Here is a 27,221-nt window from a genome sequence, read left to right as displayed (position 1 = left end):
CAGCATTCAGTCTGCAAGCCTCTGTGAATTTACTAAACGTCGCCACAATCCTCTATTTGCAACTAGTGCTGTGGCCTCATTTAGTTTTATATCTTGTATCCTTAAATTATTAGAAACTGAGTCTAACCATTGTCGCCTTGGTCTCCCTCTACTTCTCTTACCCTCCATAACAGAGTCCATTATTCTCCTGGGTAACCTATCCTCCTTCATTCGCCTCACATGATCCCACCACTGAAGCCGGTTTATGCGTACAGTTTCATCGAACGAGTTCATTCCTAAATTAGCCTTTATATCCTCATTCCGAGTACCCTCCTGCCATTGTTCCCACCTGTTTGTACCAGCAATCATTCTCGCTATGTCCATGTCTGTAACATCTAACTTACGAATAAGATATCCTGAGTCCACCCTACTTTCTCTCCCGTAAAGCAAAATTGGTCTGAAAACAGACCGAACTCGCTGCATTAGCTTTGCTACACCTTGATTCAATCTCACTTACTATATTACCATTCTGGGAGAACACACAACCTAAATACTTGAAATCATCTACCTGTTCCAGCTTTGTATCACCAATCTGACATTCAGTTCTGTTGAATGTTTTACCTACTGACATCAATTTAGTCTTCGAAAGGCTAATTTTCATTCCATACTCATTGCACCTATTTTCAAGTTCCAAGACTGCAGGCTTTCGGCACAATCTTCCATTAAGACAAAGTTGTCAGCATAGGCCAGACTGCTTACTACATTTCCACCTAACTGAATCCCTCCCTGCCACTTTACACCTTTCAGCAGATGATCCATGTAAACTACGAACAACAAAGCTGAAAGATTACAGCCTTGTCTAACCCCTGTAAGTACCCTGAACCAAGAACTCATTCTGCTATCAATTCTCACTGAAGCCCAATTGTCAACATAAATGCCTTTGATTGATTTTAATAATCTACCTTTAATTCCATAGTCCCCCAGTATGGCGGGCATCTTTTCCCTCGGTAACCTGCCATATGCTTTCTCGAGATCTACAAAACATAAACACAGCTTCGTAATCTGTAAGTTTAAATTTTACATTCCTTTAGATCAATATGCCAACCCTAATTCTAATCTAAATCAGGGTGTCCACCCATATAGGAAACCGGGAAATGTTAGGGAATTTGATAAATAACGGGAAAAACCAGGAAATGTCAGAGAATTCAGAAAAAAAGTCTGGAAATTTGTTCTTCTGCCAGATAAAATGGACATACCATACTTATCCATTAATAGAAGCACATTTTTCATTTTTTATAACATTAATCTAGGGCATGTCTTTTATGCCATGAATAAATTGTAAAGAAAACTGAATAAACATTAAGAAACCAAGTGTGATCTCGAATGTGAAGTAACCAGTAGCATCAATAGCTATATGGATAGCCTATAGCAAGCAGTAGCGACTATGATTGATCGATAGATCGATCGAATTTTCAACGTTTTGATCTGCTTACTATTGAATATTCGTGTTGTTGAGGCCTATATTGCGTTCTCAGTTTTCTAATCGCTTAAATAAATGGCTTCCACAGCAAAATATGCATAAAGACAAAATTCCACAACCCAACGGATGACTTTGTTTGTTTACTATGTAATGACGTGTGCGATAGTCACTACCACGTAAAATGTAAAAACAGACAAAAAACACTGACTGAATGCAAGAAAGTATGAAATTCGCTTAAACTTAATACGCATTTGAGTGCTCATTATTATTATTATTATTATTATTATTATTATTATTATTATTATTATTATTATTATTATTATTATTATTATTAGATGGGCTGATGTAGGTAAACCTTGTGTAAATGTGTAATGCATCGTGACACTGTTCTGGCCGCGCCATGTTGAGTTTCTAACCTTTCTTTCATGCGAGGTGTTCGGAAGTTTGAGACACGACTAGTAGCTTGTAACATCAATTGTAATTTTGTGAATACAGAACAAGATTTAAAATAAAGTGACATCACATTGTAAGATGAAAGTTGTTTGTTTGTTTGTTTGTTTGTTTGTTTGTTTGTTTGTTTGTTTGTTTGTTTGGAGTTTTTGAGTTTGTGAAGTATGATTGTGTGTATTCGGTCTTGATCCAGCCAATCCCAAGCTGTCATTCATATTGATTTATATAGATTGAGTGCAGTCTCGAAACCTGGCTGCCAACTGTATTGTCTACAATACTTCACCACATGGCAGCCACGTGGTTAAGCTACTTGGCTCGGCGTGTGCGGAATAGGTTTAATAGTCTTAAGTGTAGATGTAATTTTATTTACATCCGTGTGTTGGTTAGTATATAGTTCGTGAAAGACAAGTGGCAAGAATGTGAATCGGCAAAAATTGGCATCGTGGTCTCGATCAGCCATAACATCTTTCCTATGCCAGTCATTACCCGCGAATAATTTATTTCTTTTATTCTTAATAATAATGTACCTATTCTTATTTTAGTGTAGGATATTGTTAGGAAGTGCATACACTATCTTAGTAATAGTGAAGTTGATACTATTTTGAAGCTGTTACAGTTTGGGATTTTCTTGTCTCCATTTTTCCTTCCACATATTTGTCAACATTAGGTAGGATATCTATAGCATATTCAATGACTTTCGAATTTTCAAGCCATCTTATAGCACAATGTTTCAAAGGAAATACGTTTGAACCTGAATAATGTGTATAATCAGCACGTCTTGCAGGAACGTAGCAAAACAAGAAGTGAAGAGCACGAAGAAACTCTGCAATATTCCACTGGGTTTCTTTTACTGGCATTTTATATGAATTGTGCACAGTATGCAAGTCACAAGGTCCAATGTTCACCAAAATAGGAGCGTATGGATCATCATTTAGTAAATTACCGATATCCTGAAGGAACTTTTTATTAACAATTGGACCATCCATTGAAATTTGTAAGAGTTTTTTAGATTGAGTCCTTGCAGTGCTTGCAAAAAAACACTTAACTAATCCTAGGAGGTAGAGTGATCAAGAAACATGGTATCAAAATAAGAAGTGTATACCTCATTAGTATCAGGATTGAAACAACTACAAGATCCATTTAGCCCATCTGAGAAACTTTATTCAGTGACTCGTCAAAACCAACAGTGAAATGTGTGCACTTACTACACACCTCAAGAACTTGTTTATGAAAATAATGAGTGATTGTATATGCAACTTTCGTTCTGTGCAGTTGAACTTTTGAAGCAATTTCAGAGTCTGGAAACATTACTGGGAGCAAACGTACACTAGCTTCACTGGCATGTAAAGAATGGTGTTGCATGCACCATATAATCTCAGCTTTGGTTACTTGCTCTCTTGAAAGATAATTCTGTAGACATCTCGCCTCTGGTGAACCTTCTTTAAAGAATAAGAAGAAGCAGTGGAGTCACATGTGATAGAGTTCGTTGTGGTAGGCAGGGGACAATTTGTGTTTGCGGCCAGGGTATTAAGGCTGCTTTGTTGCTGAAAGAATTAGAAGAAAAGAAGTGGGGGGTGATGGCAGAAGCTCGACAATCGTTGGTGGCTATAGACAAAGAAATTTCTTTGCTAAAGCAGTAATGGTAATCATTTTTTTTTTTTTAAATCTTTGAAATATAATATGCACATTAATTACTAATTTATTTTTTGGATGTTAAGTTTTCATTACTGTCATAGCTGGAAACTTAATTTATCATTTTATTTTTTGTCTGTGTCAGGGAAAAAAACTGGTTTTTATGTCTGGAAAACAGGGAAATGTCAGGGAATTTCAAAATGTGTATTCGGTGGACACCCTGTAAATAAAATTACAGATAGAATAAATATCATCTTTAACACAGCCATTCCTTCCCTAAAAAATGCTTATCTCAAAAGAATCAACAAATAAAACATGACACGCGTCAAAGAACCACGTAAAGACACGCCCAGCTCCACCCCTACCCCGTCAACAGCTACTCCTCCCGCCCCTCCCCCTTACAGCAACTAACATTAGCCCAAGACGAACACAGAGCAGTGCACAACGTGCTCGCAAGCTACACACAATGTCAAATCAATAACAGCAGTAAGTACACATATACACATTCATTCCACACAACTAAGAGGCATTCCCAATTACTAAAATAGAATTACTCACCTTTCACTTTTATCTTTCACAGATAATTGTTACATCTACACACAACTGCGATTGGAAGGAGCCTCTACTCTAGTCAAATGCCATATAGCAAGATTCAACACAGGACCTTATGATTTACCTTCCAACACAAAGAGCACGGATTTTATGTGTGCATGCTTTAGAAATCTACGTTTTCCGCTCAAGTCTCAACTAGTTAACACAATCTCATATATTGCTTTTCAGTATTCACATGTTTTTATATGTTCCGTATATATATGGTGATACAAAACTCCATACTTGAGAATCTGATATTTTATAGTGTAATTTATACCTACAGTACAGGTCATTGAAGTTTAACACATGTTTTATTCCTACAGTTATCATTAAGTGTTCATAATAATGTCTATTTATCAAGACTTCAAGGACAAAACTAATTAGTTTTTAAAAATTAAGGCAAATTAACATTGAGCAACAAGATTCTATCACAATGTACAACTGAAGGTTCAGGAAACAAGGAAGTGCAACCCACAAGACTAACAAATTGTGATCAATATACATGCTCTCTCTGCATTACCATATGTTTTACAAAGCTAGTATCTAATTTTAGAAAAACTCATGCCTATGAACAATTCAAACTTTTATGAATGTGTTTTTATGTATGTTATTCGTGATAAGACAGTGAATACCAAGTTCCAATTCGACGATTGCCCCCAATCATGAGAATAATTATGACATGTTATCGTCGTATGACTTAGATCTAGTGATGTTTTATGATTGCATGATATATGTGATTGTGTGACCAGCTGAAGATGACTTAGAAAGGTTGACACCGGTCCTGTAGTTTTAATTTTTAATTTAATAAATAAGTATTGATTAGGTGGAAGCCTTCTTATCATTGCATTTGCATTTGTTTATAAACACAGCTGTCAATTCCTCTTGTAACATTTTTCAATTACCTGGTGCATGCTGAAAATCTGATCCTGACAGCCGCTCTGTGGTCTGAAACCACACTGGTTTTCATCCAACTTCTTCTCAACCACTGACCGCACCCTCCCTTCCAAGATGACAGTGAATACTTTGCCTGGTATACTAATCAATGAGATACCTCGATAGTTGTTGCAATCCTTCCTGTTCCCTTGCTTATAGATAGGTGCAGTTACTGCTTTTGTCCAATCTGAAGGTACCTTACCAACATTCCATGCTAATCTTACTACTCTATAAAGCCACTTCATCCCTGCCTTCCCACTATACTTCACCTTTTCAGGTCTCTTCTTCTTCTTCTTCTTCTTCTTCTTCTTCTTCTTCTTCTTCTTCTTCTTCTTCTTCTTCTTCTTCTTCTTCTTCTTCACGTGGCATCTAAATATGAATTCCTAATTAGCGTCGACCTCTAAGATCTTTTGCTACCATGTTTTTCCTTCTTTCCCACCTAGATGTACATGCTCCCTACCCAAAGCTGCAGGTTGTTCTTATTGGGTCTTCTTGGATTCTCTCTCTCTCTTCACCTGGTAGTCCTAGAGTGGGGAGTCTGATTCTACCCAGCGCCTCACATTCGAAAAGTATGTGTTCAGCTGATTCCTCTGCTTCATTGCATTTCCTACATATGTTGTCTCTTATTACTCCAATTCTTCGTAGGTGTTTTTTCAGATGGCAGTGTCCTGTCAACAGTCCTACTACCCATCTTATTTTCTCTGCTGAGTTTCAACAGTTCTTTAGTATCCTTCTTGTTTGGTCCTTTTATCAGTTCCTTTGCAAGCCTGCATCCTGGAGTATTTTTCCAGTTTTCCATTTGTTTCTTTTGTACCCATTTTTCTATGTAGTGTCGGGCTTGTCCATAGGAAATCCCGCATGCAGGTTCTGGGCCTACAAAATGTGTTTCTGCCCCTTTCCTAGCCAGTTTATGTGCCTTTTCATTTCCTTCTATACCTGCATGCCCCGGTACCCATATTATTTTGACAGTGTTATACTTTGAGAGCTTCAGGAGAAGTGAGTGGCAATACCAGACAATTCTGGATATTATCTGGGCTGCCTCTAGTGCCTTAATGGCCGCTTGGCTGTCCGTAAAAATGAAAATGTTCTTATTCCTATAGTTCATTTTCAGATTTTCTTCAAGACATGTTGTGATAGCTATCATTTCAGCTTGAAAGACTGTAGTGTGTCAGGGTCGCAGACGATTTTTCAAAGTTGTACTTTGGTATCATATGATCAGAAGGCATGTGTAGAACTTCTTCTGTTATTACTCTGTTAATTTTACAGTGTCCTAGATTGGGTCTTTGTGCATTCCAGCCCTCTGATTGTGCCAATCTAAATGAACTCATTCTAGCCTGTCCTCTTATGAAATTGCATAGTGATGGGGGTCTAATAAAGTATTCAAGGCTTCTGTTGGCATAGTTCTCATAGCCCCAGTTATGGCTATGCATGCCATTCTCTGTAGGCTATCAAATATACTGCCAACTTTTCCTTGACTTACTTTCTGCCACCAGATGATTTCAGACTAGGCCATCAACGGTCTAATGATCATTGTGTATATCCACATTACCATTAATGGTCTTAAGCCCCATGTCTTCCCAACAGCTCTTTTACATGCATACAGCAAGTTCTTGGCCCGGGTTATGTTCCTATCTGTATGTGGATTCCAGGTTAGAATTTTATCTAACACTACACCTAGGTGCCGTGCCTGTTCTTCCATATACGTATCTTGCCCAAAGAGTTTCAGTTATCTCTTTCCCTCTAATTTTCTCCTTCTTGTAAAAGGGACCAGAGTTACTTGTTCGGGTTGACTGATAGTTGTTCTTCCCGACACCAGTTCCCCGCAAGGTTGAGTGATCTTTGCATGAGGTCCTGGATAACACTCATCACCTTACCTCTTACCACAATCTCTAGGTCATCTGCATATCCTTGTGTATAGAAACCCTGTTCGTTGAGCATAGCTATGATTTTGTTCACCACGAGGTTCCACAGCAGAGGCGAAATACCTCCTCCCTGCGCACAGCTTCGGGTGGCCCTAACCATCAGCATTTCTTCAAACAGGGTTGATTTTATCTTTCTTCCATCTAACATGGATTTAATCCATTTGACGATGGTTTTACTCACCTTGCTCTTTTCCAATGCTTTGATCATAGAGTCACGGTTGTATTGCTGAAGGCTCCTTCTATATTGAGAAATGCCGTCAGTGCATATATAATGTTGTCACTAGATGGGGCATGGTTCAAAGAAACTCTCGAGTCAATTGAAGGAACAAATGGGACATATGTGAAATCATTAACAACATCTTTCAAAGTAGTCTCCCAGGTTGTCTTTAGTTCATTGTTATCGATGGTGAAGACGGTCAATACTATTAGCTGCATTAGATTTATTCACGTATGCTCCCTCCCGCAGGCTAATGCTTGACTACAACTGACTATTAATCCACATATTCAAAAGGATCACTTGATATTTTCGTTGTTGTGACTTTGATACATATAAAAATGGATAAAAAGTGAAAATAACATGAGAGAATAAAATTTCTTTGCGGAAAGTGATTGAGTTAAAGCGTCAACTATTCACAGCCTTTTGCACACTATAACCCTCTTTGTTCCTAGCACTTTTTTATTTCATGTGCTCTTAAAAATCTCTTGTGAGATAGACTAGCAAAATCTTTGTTTACTACCCCATGTTGGTGGAGGCGGTAGAATAACAGCCACGGTATCCCCTGACTGCTGTAAGAGGTGACTATAAGGGGTCCCAGGGCTCTCAACTTGGTGGTTGGCGAACACGGAGTACTGAGATGAGTCCTGCCATTGCTTCAACTTACTTATGTCAGCCTCATTTTCATCTACCCTTCCGACCTCCCTTGTTCAACTTTTGTTCTTTTCTGACCCTGACAGTATTAGGTTGCGAGGCCAAGAGAGTCTTTCATTTTCCCTTCTCTTTCTTTGGCCGATGCCTTCATTTTTCAAAATGTCGGAACTTTTCCATTTTTCTATCTGATTAGTGTTGTTATAGATGATGGTTGCCTAGTTGTAGCCTACTTCCTCTTAAAACAATAATCATCACCACCATCATCTTGGTTTACTGATGATATAAGCCAAGATTTTATAGGATACGTTGAGTGTCCGAGCAGAACTGCACTAGAGAAATACAATGATACTGTGTATCGCTACCAACCGGTGGAGTGCAATGCGAAGCTGCTATTTTAAGGTTATGCTACATTCCTTGCAGTGGAATGTTCTATTACCTACCAGTCATATTAAGCAAATACTCAAAAGTTCTGTAATCTAACCTAAATCTCCCATTCATATGTTTGCTACATGCCAGTACAGGCTGTTTTTGACGTAACGTTTATTGAACGGTGAATACCTACACTGGTTCCTTATCACTATTTGAATCAGAGTCGACCATTTCAGTGATCTTCACTATTTTACGCCAAAATATTAAAATACCACTCACTTTGGTTTCACTAATAATATGAATTATGAGTCAAAATACACTCGTGGAAATAAATCCTAATAATATGAGTAACTTTCATTAGTCATGTTGTCTATGAAGCAATTTAGTAATATTATTAGGAATATCTACTAATAATTTTGACTCATAAACTAATTACTAATATTATTAGCTAATAACTCTATGAAACATAATACTAATATTATTAGTTAATATTATTGGTTTCTTACTAATAATATTAGTGAAAGATGTTTTATGAAACAGGGCTCTGTAATGATTCGCCGCAGAAACTCGTTGCCCTCCACAGCCATTGCACAAATGCCAGTGACGATTGGAAACGTTGTCCCTTGTGAACATTCGTGAACAGACATGGGACCCATCTGACACAGTTTACGAAATCCAAGGTCCTGGTGAACAATGGAGAACACACTGCCATACGAAATGTTCGGCAGGCTGGCAATTTCCTGCAGTGTTATGCGCCGATTCCCTCTAATGATCCCATACACACGGTCAACATTTGCAACGGTACTGAACGTTGCGGGACTGCCTTCATGATATTCGTCCGTGAGATCCGTGCGTCCAGCGTCAAATTGCTTACCACACTTTACAATAGCTGGGCGAGAAATTGCACGCTCACCATATACAGCAGTGATTTATTGATGAATGTCCCTGCAATTAAGCTTTTAGCCCATAGAAATCTGATCGTTGCATGCACCTCCAATTTGAAGTGAACATCCAGTTGATGCGCCATTGAGCCTCCCACACCAACCTTCCTATCGTACGTGTCAGCAGTTACTGTAGCTTGCTCCGCATTGGCCATGGTCACGAGAGACAGCGTGCTCTCACGTCGAGCTAGTGTAACTTACTTTTTGATTCGCCTTCGTACTAAAGTACATTATTCATGAAACTTTAATAATAACAATAATGCTATTTGTTTTATGTCCCACTAACTACTATTTTATGGTTTTTGGAGATGCCGAAGTGCCGGAATTTAGTCCCGCAGGAGTTTTTTTATGTGCCAGTAAATCTACCGACACAAGGCTGACGTATTTGAGCATCTTCAGATACCACCGGACTGAGCCAGGATCAAACGTGCCACGTTGGGGTCAGAAGGCCAGCGCCTCAACCGTCTGAGCCACTCAGCCCAGCTCATGAAACTTTAGCTGTAACCCTACACCAACTAGGTTATTAAATACCTTTTTTGCATGTTACTGTTGTCACATTTCCTAATGGCCTTACAATCATAAAGAAACATAATGAATCAATTATTTCCTGAAGTGTACCAGTAGTGATGTTCACTATGCTACAAAATTAACTTTGGAAGTAGTTCAACTGCTGAAAATCACTCAAAATAAAGTTGAGAGATAACCGCAGTTGTATTGGCAAGCAGGCTCCCTTGAATTTACAGGTGGCAATTCAGGGTGCAACTCAGCAGTGAGAAAATAACTGTAAATCACTAGCTTCAGTGGTAATAGAAGAGAAATCTTATGGTTTCTGTCTTAGTGACCAACGTTATGTGATAACTATACTGACAGCTAATCAAAATTGGTGATGTTTCAAATGTACACATTTGATTGCTGCATAGTTTGTTTGTGAGAAATGGATTTGGCAGTTCAGATAGAGGAAAGAGTGCACCTTGCTTTCGTTTTAACTAAAGTTCAGCATCAGTACAGTGGCAAGAAGTGAATTTTATTGAGAACCCTGAAGTAGACATTGCAAGTTCATTACATTGCCATTAATGACCAGACCGATAGGTACTGGTTAACTAGAGTTGCTATGGTGCCAGTATGATGTCGGTCTGGCTTTACCACCGCTGCAGCCTCTACCCTTGGAGGAAGAATTTCTGGTAAGTTCCGATAGATGTCTGCTGGTATTTTTTTCCATTTCTCCTACAGCATGGTGAACAGTTTTGAAGCCATTTTGGGGTGGTATGATCCGGTCTGGCTGTCAATCGGCATAGTAATTCGTTCTAATAATAAAGTTATATAAATTGTCTGAAGTTTATATTGTACGATACAGTAATTCGTGTCAGACATGATTGGTTGGGTTTAAATCAGGGCTTTGGGGCAGCCATTTACTTTCATTAACCTCATTTCGACAAACCACTCAGTTATGATCTTCACTTTATTAACAGATGCAGGGTCATGTTGAAAATGAAAAGGACCAGTTCCAAATTTGACATATGGTGGATAGCGTAGAATTGTCCAATATTGCCTGATAGGCTTTGGCATGGTTCGAGGAATTGAAAGGAGTGAACCAAGATCAAACAAAAAGCAGGCCCACACCATAATGCATCCTCATGCACTCCAATAATAAGTAATGCCTACTTGGTCCATATTTGTCCATCAGACTGGCGCAAAGTGTAGCCTGATTTGTCACTCTATGTGATGCTGTTCCGTTGTTCCAAAATCCGCAGGAGACATGTTTTGCACCTCTGTAATCTGTGCCAATCATTCAATGTAGGAATCCTTTGTTTATGTGCCGCAACTCGTCCATGGAACCCAAGTGCAAACACCTCTTAACAAATAGAATGAGTACTGATGTCACTTCCAGATGCCAGCTGAAAAGTCTGTGGCCACAGTTTCTAAAAGGTGTTTGCTGGTTTGACTTCACCACCCATTGAAGACATCAGTCGTCCCTGTCTGTTAATTGTTTTGGTTTCCCTGCTCAAGGTGGGTTTTTAAATACTCCCTGGTGTTTCAATTCCACCACTACATCACTCACTGATAAAAGTGGTATCTGAAACTTGCCAGAAATCCCATTAATGAAATGACCGAATCGATGGGCACCGATAATCATGCCCTTTTAGCCTCCGTAAACTCTTTCCATTTCCATTTCGACCACCATAGCTAGTAAAGATTTCCAATGAGTGTTCATGGCCTTATGTAGACTCGGCATGCTTGAATGAACTATGGGATCAGTCTGCCTTCTTTCTAGAGGGGGTCATTAATGGCAATGTAATTTACATCACTTTCCTGAGAATTGTACGATCATTCCATAATTATTCACTCGCCAAGGCAAAGGGAGCAGGCAAACTAACAGATTCATTTTGATCATATGAAAGCTTTCCTTCCATTCTAATCGAGACTCTGTCAACATGTATGAAGACGCCCTAGAAATCAGGGATACTTCATTGTTCAAGAGGTTGTAAGGAAGACAGATTAGGCCTTGTGACGATTCAGGCATCACACTAATGATAAGGCAAGCATGCAATCCTGGACAAGTAATGGGAACTGATGTTATGATTGTACCATACTTTACAGATTATAACAGCAGCGTATCTCATATGGAGATACTGTTGAGGTTTGAATCTACCCTGGATTGTTATACAGTCACACTCTCATGGGAAAAGAAGATAGTGCAGTTATAACTTCAAAAATGAAAACACTTCTTAAAGGAAATACTGAGGGGGCAGAGGGCTATGTAAGTGAGGATAAGGAGGCATTCATTGTTTGCATGTACTGACATAGTTGTATAGTATTAGATCTCACAAATGTGAAGATGTAGCCTGAGCAGTTTTAAGGATTGTGGTTTGGAGTTCAAAGTATTCACATGTGTAGAGATGTGGTGTGAACTATTTTAAGAATTGTGGTTTGGAGTTTAAATCATTTTAGGAATATTAAATGTGAAAGTGATAACTCAAATACAGTACCAATATGTATTTTCTCTGTATTGTTTGGTCTTAAGCTATCAGTTCATTCTTTTCTGATGTTTATACTGTTGTTTAGAATTTTAATTTCTTTTATTATAGGTCTATACCCCTCAGAAGTTGGGTGAGCTTCTCAAAAAGTTGTGCGAGTCTGTTCATGATCTTGTTTGCCAGAGAAAGGATCCTTGGGGTTTTCCAACTACAGATGAGCTGTGAAAACATTGAGAAGAAGGTGTGTGTGACATACAATGAGTTGTTCCTTGAAATTATTAATTAATAGAACTGAGAACTGGTATCAGTACTTTGTTTGTAAAGACTTTCAAGATGACACCTCAACGGCCTTAGTTTTACAGACGTTAGCCATATAGTAAATGTTCTGATTATTATTCAGATGTACATATGAACTATGTCCCAAGGCATGCGACCTAAGAAACCAACCCTTCAATACAAGACATAGTAAGTTATGCGAAATTCTGTCTTTCCTTCAACTTCTACTAGCTAAACAAAACGTGGTAAAATTAATGAGGAGGCATGGTAGCTTATTGGCATACTCACAGACTTCATACCAAGGTGGTCATGGTTTGACTCCCAGCTAATGCAAGTGGTATTCTTGAAATTAAAAATTGTACGTCTGTGGTTCCGAAATCATGATATCAAGTCACCTAAAACTACAAGCTTGTTTCCTTTTTTTGGTAAAATTTACAAAACTTGATTGAACATACCTCTAAGTATTTTCCAGTTTGTCCGAGATCATTCATAAAAAACACAGGAAGCAAAATATGAGTTTACTTACAGCAACATGGTCAATTCTTTGTTCTTGAACTTAAAAAAACACAGACTTAAGCAATCATCCAGTCACGTGTTGACTGCAACCAGTACTCTCTCAGAATTTGATGTATTAACATGCTTAAAATGAGTAATGGAATATACTCTTGAAGATCGAGAGTAATACTGATTTATTTTCAATTGGGGAAGATGCAAAAATCTACCGTATTTACTCGCATATTAGACCTCTATTTTTCTCCACTTTTAAAGCCAAAAAAAGTAAATGGGGGTCCAATATGTGATAACCTCAAATTTTGTGCAGTGAACACATGACCTCTAGGCTATAAAGAGCTATAAATTGTACATGTAAACATTCCACACTATTCTTTAACAAACTTATGAATGTATTTGAGTTATACTGGCTATTTTCATTGTTGAACACAACTTTTAGATCTACATATAAAGTAAATATAGTCAGTTTTAGTTACTCATATCACATCATTCGTCACATCATTAATTCCTCTGATGAGGTTGACTCCAGGAAGAGCATACGGCTGTCAAAACTCACTACAAAGATTTGTTTCACTTCATACTCGACCCCATAGAGAAAAGGGATAAGGGTATCGGTATTATATTATGCAATATTGATACAAAAAAAACTTAATGGTCAGTCATTTGTCTCTGACAGGCCTACCACACAGTAAACCTGATCACTGCTTTCATTTGAATTATTGGTTTGCACTGCCAACTTCTCTGTTACCAGCGTGTCGTCATTGCAAGTGACGTCATCTTCACTGTCATCTCGTCACCCACATCAGCCATTCACTGCAATCGAGAGTATTCAAAGTCCCTTCTTTTTGAACCCATTAAAAATAGTTTTATTCCCGACTATAGAGTCCAAACAGTGTGAATCTGTTCCCAAATGGTTTCTGGAGATGGTCTCTGATATTCCCAGTTGGTGTATGTGTAGCAGAAGCCACTCCTTCTGAATAATGCCATGCCAAACCACCAGCTGATAACTAGCGTATGTTACGATTGTACTTTCAAATGTAATACATAGTGACTGGAAGCATTATTTTGATAACTGCAGCTGTTGAAAGCCAGACCCTTCTTTTTAAGTATATTTCATGCTTGTTCTCTACATTTATCACATCAGGATTTACCTAAGCAGCTGTAAATGAAGTAAGAGAGACCACATTGTTTTCAGGTTAGGTATTCTATCGCCCGGATAGTGCCAAACGCTCACGATGGAAAGAATAAAAATAAATAACAGGAAAGTTTAGCGCTTTCATGAATATGTACAGATGTGGTGGTAATGAGTTTTATTATCATAATATTTATTTCGTATGTTTGTTGTCTCCATTTTTTATTAACACATACCATACCCTGCTGTGTTTTGTTTGGTGTCTCTGAAAATTGTTAAAAGTGGAGACATAAAATTATTATTATTATTATTATTATTATTATTATTATTATTATTATTATTATTAGGTACGTTGGCAAATAAAACAATCGTTATAATTGTATAGTTTTATCATGTTTTAAACTTGCTTCTCTCCAAAAAATACCTATATTGGCTCGAGTTACGAGATATTAAAGGATCACTTTGTTAATGATCTCACCTGCTATATTAATAGCAACAACCGTGAATATTTCTCAACTAAAGTAAACTCTTTTCCTCATTCAGAGGTGTTGCAGCTTTTTTTAGACATGCCCCCAGTGCACAGTGCGTAATTTCAGGAATCTAGGCGGCCAAAAATCGTATCTCGGAAACTAACGGACCGATTTACATAAAACTTAGTATGTAACTGCTATTATTGGAGATAATTAAGTGTGTGGTCAATCAAGTTACAAAGAACAAATTACTACGCTTGGAATAGAATTAGTAATCTTTGTAATTTTAATCAGTTTTCGTTATAGCTTTAAGAAATTAAATAGGTGTTAACAGTGGGACATGCTGTTTAGAATGTTTAAAAACAGATACAGGAATACATGTACTTGGCAAACAATTTATTCATTAGATGCAGTTACATCAGAATCGCTATCGTCACTGTCAGTATCTCCTTCAGCAGAACCAGATACAGGAGGCTCAGGCAGTAAGTTTAGCACTTCTCGTGAAAGCAGAATCAACTCCCTCCCCCTTGATTTCCCTAAGCTGGTAATATAAGGGTCCGATGATATAAGCAGTCTATGGAAAAGGTCAGTATTTGTGTCTTTCTGGAAGGTTTCCTATTATCTTTATTCCTGGTCTCCTGGGCTTCCTCGGAGAGTTGTCCAATAGGTATAATACAGTGCCTAATGACCTCTCCATGAACCAAGGGTTTGTGCAAAGTTACAGGCATGTAGTACGATTTGTGTTTTTGCAAGTACAATTGTATAGTTCCCTTTGCGTACATGCCAAATGTCACTTTATCAATGGCATACCCACATGAAAGAGTTTCTACGATGGCGCGTAGATGTTTTATTAAATTTATATCTACTCCAGTAATATCGCAGAAGTGGAAGCCTCTCTGAAGAATCTTCTAGCAGTTTCCATCATTGGTATTGCCAGCTCTTTGCTTCAGATATCAACCAATAGACGCGTTTCCTCCCTGAACTTCTGTAATGAAGTCATCTACAGTATTTATTTATTTATTGCATTTGTATTTTAGGCTTAATCAGTGCGTAAATGTATTGTGTTGACTGAGAGTTAAGCGATAAGCCTACGTGTGTGATTTATTTCTTTAAGATTAATACTGTGATCTTTTGTAGTCATCTGCAGTATTTATTTATTGCGTCTGTTTTCTAGATTTTATTGTCTGGATAAATTTATTAAATGCAATTAAATACATCCCCCGCCCCTCGAGCCCATAAAATTATTTGTCTGTTTTCTCGTGAAATTTGCCTTATATTTCAGTGCTGAGGTTTCTTATGTGCAGAACCTCTGATTCTGTACAAACCAAAAGTGGCCCCTGTAAACCCCACGTCCCCTTTAGTTCATAAAAATAATTTGTAGCTTAGTTTCTACAGCCTTTTGTCTTGAACTTACATACTGAATTTCACAAATTTATGTGCCGCCGTTTTCCCGTGATGGCATTGAGCTGTGCCGTTCGATATGACAACCCTGTTGTCATAAGAACAATACTGTTTTCTTAACATGGAATGAGCTATAGAACTGGCAGGCTCATCCTGACATTGTTGTGATGCACATCCTTTTGCAAGGCTCATTCTCTGCTCGAACCAACTTTTATTGTACTTCAGCAATTTGACCCTTTTTCTACTATTTTTGTCCAGCGTGATTGAATTTTAGCACACAAAATACTGACAGATTTCCTTATTGACTTGGATATATCCTCAGAACAATCCTCAAAGCCTAAATGTTCAATTACAACATTCGCAATATCATCGTTCCGCTTATATTCCCTATTGTTCCTCAACAGCTCGAAAACCGACCTTTGGGTTACAGAGTACATAGCTTCTGAAAAAAATTAATTACTCTCATGGTCGCGCCTGGTCGCAGCAAAAAGTCACAGTTTTCTATTCGTTAAAGTGTAGATAACTCATCCAAAAGACTTTCATTGCGGAAATCAAGGGCAATCCATTTTGAAAGTCAGATTAAACTTGTATAATTAGATAGCGCTTGGACACCGTGTACCTGAATTTTAAGTGCATATTCCGGAAAACAATATAGTAATTTTTAAAAAATGCTACATACTATATAAAATGCATACCTTCATCTAATATAATCACATTGCAGGCTAAAGAAATATTTAGTTCTGACGTCTTTACTGAGCCCTCACATAATAATAACTGCGCGCTTGCCTCGCCAGAATATGATGCCCTAACGGAGGAGAGCCAATTTAGGCCTTGGCTGAGATTAGATAATCAGACAGCACAACTTTTCAATACTTAATTACTGTACCCAAAGGTCTTATAAACACGAGTCACAGAAAATGCGCACCAAAGACAAGGGTTGAAAATATTATTTTCGGCGGGTTATATGCTAGAAATTACCCACTGTGCCACTGTGCAGTGGGGGGCAGTTGCATGTGCCATTTTTACTGCATATCAACCTTCCTACCATTCGTTTATCTTTGGCTGTATGGTACTGGGAATCGAACTCAGACTCCCGAGAACGGCAGTTAATTGTCCTAACCATTACACTGGCGGACATTATTAACTACAAAACACAGACATTTATAGCATGACTAATTGGATGCTTCAAATGCGCGAAACTAATCACCTATATGTGCGACGTCATCAGAGCTGCAGTAGGCCTACAGGCGGACATTTCTTAGCTGTATCCAGTAATCGGAAGATAGTGGGTTTGAATCCCACTGTCGGCAGCCCTGAAGATGGTTTTCCGTGGTTTCCCATTTTCACACCAGGCAAATGCTGGGGCTGTGCCTTAATTAAGGCCACGGCCACTTCCTTCCAATTCCTAGGCCTTTCCTATCCCATTGTCGCCATAAGACATATCTGTGTCGGTGCGACGTAAAGCAAAATAGGAAAAAAAAAATCTTAGCTACGAAACACAGATGTACCGCATAACTTCGACACTTGTTTTCATTGCGTGGGTAGTACAGATGAAACTATTAACAAATTTGTGCGATGGCATCAGAGCTGCAATAAAACTTGTACCCGCTTCGAAACAGAATCGTTCTTCTCTGACGAATAACGTTGGTGGTCTTGTATGTGAGATTTATTTTTTCATTTTCTTTGTGTCGAAAAGCCAGTGGGGGGGTCTCATACACTAGTAAATACAGTAATTAGGCTGGCACTCAGTGGTGGCCGGTCAGTACGTGCTACCGGGCTCCTGCACGTAGCTTGGAGCTGTAAGGCATATTATTTATGTACAGTACAATTATCCTGGTGCCTTTTCGATGTTTTGAGTACGATATGAATTTGTGTTTTGTGCAAATCAGGACGAGATCTGTCGAACACCTAGCGCCGTTCTCCCGGGGAACAAGGCTCGTGCTCATGTGAAGTGAGCCCTTGCCTGTAGCCTGAAGGAAGCAATACGCAGGCGCAGCCAAGCTTGCAACACTCCCCCTAGCCGGCGGAGTATACCGTAAACCGGGATCAACTTTCACTGATCCCGTTTATAGTTACTTCCTCTCCCTCAAGGGGGTAGAATTACTTGATGTCTCCTGCTACCCGGAGCGCAGCGAGGGATCCAGTCGGCCGTGCTTATGTTGAACGTGGTAAGCGAATCTGCCACTAGAGAGTAGCATCGCCTGGTTTCGAAAGTAAAGCGTAAGTGGAGGCAATCTATCTCACACATGCTTATTAAAATATCCATCTTCCTTTTGTGTCAAAAATAAGGAATTCGTAGGTGAGTCAAAGAATCTTTGACTGACCATAAATGTTATCCCGCATTACAATGTAATTTACTCTGGTGAAATGAAATAGTGTATGGCTTTTAGTGCCGGAAGTATCCGAGGACATGTTCGACTCGCCAGATGCAGATCTTTTGATTTGACACCCGTAGGCGACCTGCGAGTCGTGATGAGGATGAAATGATGATGACGGCAGCACGTACACCCAATGATGGTTAAAATTCCAGACCCTGCCGGGAATCGAACCCGGGATCCCTGTGACCAAAGGCCAGCGCGCTAACCATTTAGCCATGGAGCCGGACATTTACTCTGGTAATAGGGGAGATCTCAATGAATCAGTTGGCAGCTCTTTCAGTTGCTTTGTGCAGTTTTTAATCTCGCAGTTATATTACTGGTGCGTGTTTCTTCTGTCATTGTGTTAGTGGTAAAGTTTATACGAAGATTTATCAAATTATTTATCCACTGCAGTGTATATAAAGTGAAATTAAATTAGTGTTATTAGTGGGGATCTATATTACCACGATTCTATTTGCACTGATGTAAGTTGCGCCATTAGGTTAGTAAAAACAATATTTCTCCAATGAATTATTTATATCGTAGACAGTTGTCAAAGAATTCATCTGCTTCTAAATTAATGTTGTTTTTGTTTGTTCTGAGTTATAAATTGTGAGAAAAGTTGTATTATTATTATTATTATTATTAGTAGTAGTAGTAGTAGTAGTAGTAGTAGTATTACCAAGTTTGAAGTATGCGTTGTTCATCATGGAAATATGCAGATTTAAAACAGTGTATTTAGCTTGTTTTCTTGTAGCACGTAGGACGATTTTTTCATGAGCCGCCACTGCTGGCACTATTGGTATGACTTTACATTCCCTCCTTGACTATCCTTCCTATTGCTTTCCTACTTTTATCGCCACTCACCTCATGCATAGAGTAAATGCATAATGGGGTTTTCGTGACCTAAGATTGTACGATAGGCTGGGAACTTGGGAGTGAAGGTAAATAACTAGAACAACACAAATTAAAATGGTAATAATAGTTTGTTCTAAAGCACATTAAAATATATGTAGTATACACAGCAAAAATACTGCAGAAATTCCTTGCACATACCTGCCAACCCTTCCAATTTACCCGGAAACTTTCCAGTTTTTAACTTGTCTTCCGATTTTCCGATTTATTTTTACCTCTTCCTATTTTTGATCAATATAAACTCTAGTACGGCCAATACTCTTTCCCTAGGATAAAGGATAAATTCTTATGTGCTTGTGTAATTTACGAAACCTTTTTTTCAAGCGTATTTATTTCAAATCAAAAATCAAAATCTCTTTATTTGCAAATGAAGTGTCTACCTCGGTGGCAAATGGTACACTAAAGTACATTATTGTCAAGCACTAAATATTAAATTAACAAGAGAAGAAAATTTTCCTATAATACAATATTATACAATTTATACTAACAATGTTTTCTATTAAACACACAGCTCATCCTTAATAAATTATATTGTTTACAAAATTCTACTTATAAAATCTCCTGTACTACTTACAAATATAGTCAACTGATATACAGTATGTGGAATTACTTCAAATGATACTATACAACTGGTATAAGATTAATATTTACATTGCATTTATTTACTTATATACTTTTTTTTTACCCATTCTGGAACCTAAGTAGCATAACGACCTGCTGCGTCTTAACCAGAGCCCCTTTTGCCACCACTTTTCAGAGTTCCTGAAGGGCCTTCACAGCTACCGTAGCGGTCCCAGGGCCCTCAAAGTCCCCACTGTACTTCACCCCTACAGGCAGTCCTCTACTTTGGGTGTCCAAACTCCTTAGACCAGGGGATGGAATTAATTTATTCACACACATTTTTTTAATTTACAATAACCTGCACTGGTCGAATGCCCTCTAACACTTCATTTATTTTTCTCTGTTGCTGTTTATTCTCTTCTTGAATATCTGTACAGATTTTGGAAAAGGATCAAACACTACCCCTGGTAAACTGTTCCACTCCTTCACACCCTTCCCAGTGAATGAAAATTTACCCCAATCGCTTCTGCTAAAATTCCTTCTAATTTTATATTTGTAGTCAGTCCTGCCGATATAATTATTTTCCAACTGAAGCCTCTCATGGATATCTCCCCATGCTTCTTCTCTTGTATAGGCTCTATATAATCCTATAAGTCTAGTTTTCTCCCTTCTCTTACTTAAAGTTTCCCACCCAAGCTCGTTTAACATTTCTGATACACTATTCTTTCTCCTGAAATCCCCTGTTACAAGTCTAGCTGCTTTCCTCTGCACACTGTCTATTTCTTTTATTAGGTATTCTTGGTGAGGATCCCAAACACTTTGCATGTTCCAATAATGGACGAACCATACTCAAGTAACTTTTTTTCTTTTAATTCTTTGTTGCATCCTTTAAGTAGCCTCATTATGACATGTAACGATCTGTATGCTTTCCCAACAATGTCATCAACATGACCCTTCCAGTGCAAATTACTTTCAAATCTCACACCTAAGTATTTGCACTTGCCATCTTTTGGGATAACTACCTCATCCAAAGTATATTCAAATTCAGTTTTAAAGCTCCTGTTTGTAAAAGTTGTAACAGTTGATTTGCCTCCATTAACTTTCATATTATTTTCTTCAACACATTGTTGGATACTTTCAAGGTCCCTTTGTATTTCTGAACAATCCTCACTGTTGTTTATTTCCCTATAAACAATTATGTCATCTGCATACAATCTTATTTTTGATGTTATATTGTTCCCTAAATCATTTGCGTATATTAAGAAAAGTAACGGACCGATTATACTACCCTGTGCAATTTCCCTTCCAAACTTTCTCTTCCTGAGATACATTATTTCCTACTTTGACTTTCTGAACCCTTGAATTTAGAAATGTTTTTATCCAATGTGTAACTCTTACGTCCAATCCTATTCCCTCCAATTTCTTTAATAATATTCCATGTTCCACTCTATCAAAGGCTTTGGAAAGATCTATGGCTATGCAATCTAACTGACCTCCTGAATCCAACTGATCTGATATGTCCTGCTGAAATCCCACCAGTTGTGCCTCACAAGAAAATTTCTTTCTAAATCCATACTGGCTCCTCATGAACCAATTTTTATCATCACATATCCCTCTGATGTACTTTGATATTAAACTCTCCAGTATTTTACAAACTATACTGGTCAGGCTGATTGGTCTGTAGTTCTCTGGTTTCCTTTTATCACCCTTTCCTTTATAAATTGGTATTATTATAGATTTCTTCCATTCCTTTGGTATTACACTATTATTTATGACATAGTCAATTGGAGAATTTTTAAATAAGGCACTATGTACCACCCCACTATCTTTAATACCTCCCCAGTAATTTGATCACTTCCTGCTGCTTTTCCTTGCTGAAGCAGTTGGATTTCTCTGAAAATATCTTCATTTGTGAATGAGAAGCTTCTTGTTTCCCTCTGTGTCTCTCCCTCTCTATCTTCTGTTTCGGTTTCCAACTCTTGACAATCATCTGCTGAATCTCTGAATTCCCTACTAAATAGGTTTGCTTTCTCAGTATCTGTTAAATAGTGTTCACCCCCTTCTCCCACCATTGTAGGAATTTGGATTCCTTTTCCTTTTTGATTCCTGATATATGAATACAGCTTTTTCCATTTCTCTTTGTGGTCATTACCCTCTTGAAGTATGCCATTCATATAATTCTCTTTTGCTTCCTTTTTCACTCTATTCAGTTCCCTCATTAGCTGTTTTCTAGTTTCTCTACTCTTCCTACCTTCTTTGATTTTCCTGTTTACTATTCTACATTTTCTTTTTAATTTTCTTATTTCCCTTGTATAATAAACAGGGTCTGAGGTCATTTTACCCTTCTTAACAGGTACAAATCTCTTCTCTCCTTCCCAAATGATTTCTTTAAATTTCGCCCAAAGTGTATCCACGTTACTCCCTTCACTTATCCAACAACTGAATTGTGATTTAAGGTAAGTCCCAAATTCATCAACTTTAGTTTTTCTGTACAATTTTTTGTCTTATGTAACCCTCTTATTAAGCCTTTTTGGTACCAGTCCTACATCCATTATTACAGCCTTATGGTCTCCTATTCCTTCAATTACCTCAGTTTTATCAACAATTTCCCATGGTTTAACCAAGAATACATCTAGTAAGTTACTGAGACGAGTCGGTTCTTGTGCTACTTGTGTAAATCCTCCCTCCCAAATTAACTTATTTGCCAGTTTCTGTTCATGGGCTTCACTTGCAGCTCCATTCCATTCAACTTCAGGCAAATTTACATCTCCCCCATATCATTATTATTGTTTTTATGAGTATAATCTATTATTTTCTCAAAGATTTCCATGTCTCTTTCCTCTCTTCCAGGCCTGTATGTTCCTATAATTCCCACCTCCTTCATATTATCACAAACTAATTTTATCCCTAATATTTCATCCCTTTCATCGGTGAACCATTCATGTGAACAGTAAGTTTCCTTCACCAGAATAAACACCCCCCCCCCTCCCTTTTTATCTCCTCGGTCTCTACGATAGACTGTGTACCCTTCTGGAAGTACTTCTCTATTACCCACCCCTTCTTTCAACCACGATTCCACTCCTATCACCACATCAGTCTCATAAGATTCCATCAATGTACCGAATTTTAATTGTTTATTTACTACACTTTGACAGTTTACCAAGAGCAATCTCAGACCCCCTTCCTCCCTAAAACTTGACTGTTGCAATTGGGTAACTTGAAATTCCTTACTATCCTGAGTTTCTTTTTCTAGTTGACTGAGCCAGCTTTAAGTACAGCTGGCTCTTTCTACTAGTTTTCCTGGTCAGTATTATAACTCAAGGAAGTTGCCTGTTTTACAGTACATATCTTAAGATTAATAAAATCGAGAACAATATTTGCTATCTTCGTTTACCTGAATTGTTTAGATGGAGGCCATGTTTTGTATAACAGTATCTCTCAAAACTGCTGCATTCAATAACCTGAGTATTCCGAAAATGTTTACAAATTTTAACAATATCTGTATTGACCTTGTCCACTTCAATTTCTGAGTCTTTTATCAGTCGCCTTCGTGTATCGTGTTTCCCGCTCACCACAGCAGCGTGTACGCTTTATACAGCTGGGGATTCCGGGCGGCAATTGTCCTGCAATCAATAGAGGCTAGCGCGAGCTAGCTACTCAGTTGATTGGGACGAAAGAATGAGTTTATTGTGTTGTTTGCGCTCTGTTAGCATCGTTTCTGTGCGTAGTTTCGTTGGATTTGTAGGCCACATTTTTTTCTTGCATTTCTATCTTTCCCCCTCTGTCAAAGTCGCATGTCAATGTATGGGACATATTGAATTGTTTTGTATGTGGTAGTTACGCGTATTTAAGTGCATAATTTTAATGAGTTGAATGTTTTTAAGGGGGTTGTGTCAGTGACAGTTTCTGGTATTTTCTTTTCTTGTTATGGCCAAAAAATATAACAGATATCTCCAAGTGTTCAGTGATACCTATAAATTTCTGTTCACTTTACCATCTGATAAAGGAAACTACCGTACTTTCTCGAGTAATTAATGCCTTTGCATAATTTACGCATCCCAATATTTTTGGGTCCAAAGTGAGGAAAACGAAATGTTCACGTATTTGACGCACCCACAACTTCGAACATCACGCAGCTCTGGATGAGTTTCGATATAAAGATGTCAACTACTCAAGGAGCAGGCTTCCTATAGCGAAAGCGGGCATTCCAAATACAGGGCAACATGCTGTTATTAGCCGGCAGGAAATCCCACTGCACTAGTTTTAAGTGTGTTTTGGGTACGGGACATTCTGTGATCTCAAAATTGTTTGTCACTCTACAGTATTCGAGTAATACTGCATCATACGGACTCGCGGTGATCAGTTACGCCGAAACATATTATAGGAATAGGGCAGCGGGCAGCAAGTATTCTGTGTTCAAATGAACGTGCACTACTGCGGTCACAGAAGTGCATTTCAATCGGCCAGCAAATCTCGTAAAGCATTTTGCGGACCAAAAAGTGGCAAGTTTCCGCAAGTAGAGGAGTATCTGCTTAAATATGTGATGATGTTAGGCAACGTTGGATAAGCCATTTCTCACGAAATGCTGTATTTTAAAGAATTTGAAATAGCCGCTATACATGGAATCACTGTCAGGTTAGCTGAGGCTTGATTAATTTTATGAAGAAAAATAGAACAAAGAACAACATTATGCCAAAAAATGACAAATGATTTAAACCATTTTCAATGCTTTGTGATTGAGAAGCGTAAAGTGAAGGAATATTTGATCTTCCTTATGGGAACCGCAGGTCAGGCGCTAATGAGTTTCCATATGCCACAAAGTCGAACAGTTGATAAGAAAGGAACATGCAGTGTTATCGTACCTGCTACCGGATTCACAATTAAGTATTTATTTATTTTATATATATTGATAATACGAAACATGTACCACTTTTGACCATTAAAAATTGCCTTAAGCAATCATTGTATCGACTAGGTGGAAAATAAATAAATACTTAATTGTGAATCTTTTGAAGTGCAATACGAACCATGAAGCTGATTTTATGTAATCCTGCTACCGGAAGCAAAAAAAAACTGTGTAGGCTTACTGCAACATTTGCTGTAACAGCTGATGGCAGAGAGCTTGCGTGTGTCGGTGTGGCATAAATATTATTTTACGAATGTAAGTGTCATAAATGAGAATTATTAGGTACATTTTCTTGTAACCATTTTTATGTTTTCTTAGTTTAAGATTTTAAATTTAATAGTCAGTTCGCATTGTAACTATACGTATGCCTTTTATCCTGACCTTTTTTCACCTAAAATGAAAAACAATGCCTAAAGCAAAATTTTCGCGAGTGATACACATTCGTATTCAAGAAAAAAGGGTGGATGGACACGTCACTCGTACGAGATTGGATACGAATGGTTTGGGGTAATGTAGCAGGGTCCCTCCTTCGATGCCCGGCCCTTTTCATGTAGGATAGTTTTCTTTTTTTGCCGGTATGTCATTGTTATATTACATGAATTGTACTTTTATTAGGCTAGTTCATGTTTATTTAATTTCAGGTCGTGTTGTCAGCTCATAATGGTAAGAACATTTTCCAGTGTCGGTACTTCAAACCCACGTGTCTAACTTTCCTGATGCACCCTGTTTGACTTCAGAAAAAATCTCACGCCGGAATTTTATGCCAAATGACGATAACCGCAAATGAGTTGAACCAATTGTGTTTATATTATATTTGACGTATCTTTGAAATGTAAATAATTAGTAAATATCTGAATTCCTTGAATAATTTATGCATCCGAAGTTTTTTTTTTTCCTCGTCATAAAGTGCGTTAATTACGCAAAAAATACAGTAGAAGTCTGTTATAGCGAGAATTCACAACAGCGGAAAATTTACTCACTGTAGCGGATTGTCGTTATATCCGATTTTTGTATAAAAGTCGGAAAACTCCTCGTGCACATTATAATTGGTATGAAGTGGCAATCATTTTGTTCAAAACCTGCGTTTCCGTGGATGATATCCACACTATGACTTACTTGTTTGTTATTTTTCGAAATCCGATACTACATGAAAGTTTTATTTATTTATTTATTTATTTATTTATTGTCTTGTTTTATATGGCGGGACTCAGGCTATGAAGCCTGCTATTCTGTCCAACCATACATACACCTACATGAAGAGTTAAATATACACTAAATTATCTACAGTTTAATATCTTAAGGTAGCAATTAAATGTTTTAATTAATCTAAAACTTAACTATGATCTAATCCTACTATGTTATAAGAAATCATTATTATTTATTAACCAGGTTTGACAGAGTTTCTTAAAGCGGAGGTGGTTTGACACGCTCCTAATTTCAGCAGGTAGGGAATTCCAAATTCGGCTGGCGGCGACTATAAATGATCTACTGTAGCCAGTTGAGCGGTGAATGGGAATGCTTAGTACTGCGGTGGATGATGATCTGGTAGGAATACTAGGTGGTGATGCTAGGTAATGGAATTGTGTGGCAAGGTATTCAGGTGTGTTAAGGTTCAGTATACGATGTAACAGGGAAAGAGTGTGTAAATTTCGTCGCTCTCTTAAGCGTAGCCATGAAAGCCTAGCAAACGCGGGAGAAATATGGCTAAACTTTGGTATATCTGAAATAAATCGAACGCATGCGTTATGTGCCTTTTGGAGCTTGATGGAAAGTGAGGCATTCAGGTTACTGTATACTACGTCACAGTAGTCGAATAGTGGCATTACCATACTTTGGATAAGCAGTTTTCTTACATTGTATGTTTAATTTAATTCTGAAAAAATTACAGTTCCGTATTTCTACAAATCGAAGACGAACCCCACTTTTTCCTTTAAAAAAATTAAATCAAACTCAAAAAGTGCTTTGTAAAATCATAAATGCCTTTGTTGTACAGTACGCATTTTTATAGTATTTTAGACGCCGAGCATCGACTTTCGCTATGCCGCATTTTTTTTTTTGCGACTGCACAGTATTATTTATTATTTCTGCGGATTTAATGACCATTAACTTAACATTGACATCATAACACCGAAAAGAGAACCCGTTGAAAATTTCCCGGCAATGCGCTCATGGGTCTCTACAATACAGCGATCCGTCAGGAAAATATTCTTGCTGTCTATAAAACTGTTATGGTACTTTACTCAGCGTAATATATAACCAGCTACCACTACATACACGTCTCGCTTGCCGGGTTCGGCTAACTTCAGCGCCTAGCGATGTATAGGCCTAATCGCGGATGTTGAAGGTCAACGAATGAGTTTATTGCACCACGGTATGGCCTCTCCGTCCTTGCGTTTTTCGTGCACGTACCTCAAAATTTCATTTTCTACTTCTTTAAAGCATCCTTGTTGCGGACCACTGAATGCCTTTTTTTGTATCTTTGTCTTCACGCTGATGCCAAATATTGGCTTTAGTTAGGCCTATGCCATATTTTCTTGCAGCTGCATAATTATT

General features: G+C 38.0%; 1 protein-coding gene across 2 annotated transcripts in view; it reads left to right on the top strand.

Moving 5' to 3' along the window:
- Positions 1-27,221, top strand: part of Nup107 (nuclear pore complex protein Nup107) — a 262,527-nt gene that overhangs the window by 212,146 nt on the left and 23,160 nt on the right. For both annotated transcript variants that reach the window (XM_067151227.2, XM_067151228.2), the window contains exon 15: positions 12,252-12,381. In XM_067151227.2, the coding sequence (XP_067007328.1) occupies positions 12,252-12,365 (114 nt within the window). In that variant the 3' untranslated portion in view covers positions 12,366-12,381. The remainder of the gene's footprint in view (positions 1-12,251; positions 12,382-27,221) is intronic.

Source organism: Anabrus simplex, chromosome 7, assembly GCF_040414725.1.
Source record: "Anabrus simplex isolate iqAnaSimp1 chromosome 7, ASM4041472v1, whole genome shotgun sequence".
In the NCBI taxonomy this organism is placed as follows: domain Eukaryota; kingdom Metazoa; phylum Arthropoda; class Insecta; order Orthoptera; family Tettigoniidae; genus Anabrus; species Anabrus simplex.
This window is presented reverse-complemented; position numbering and strand designations above follow the sequence as displayed.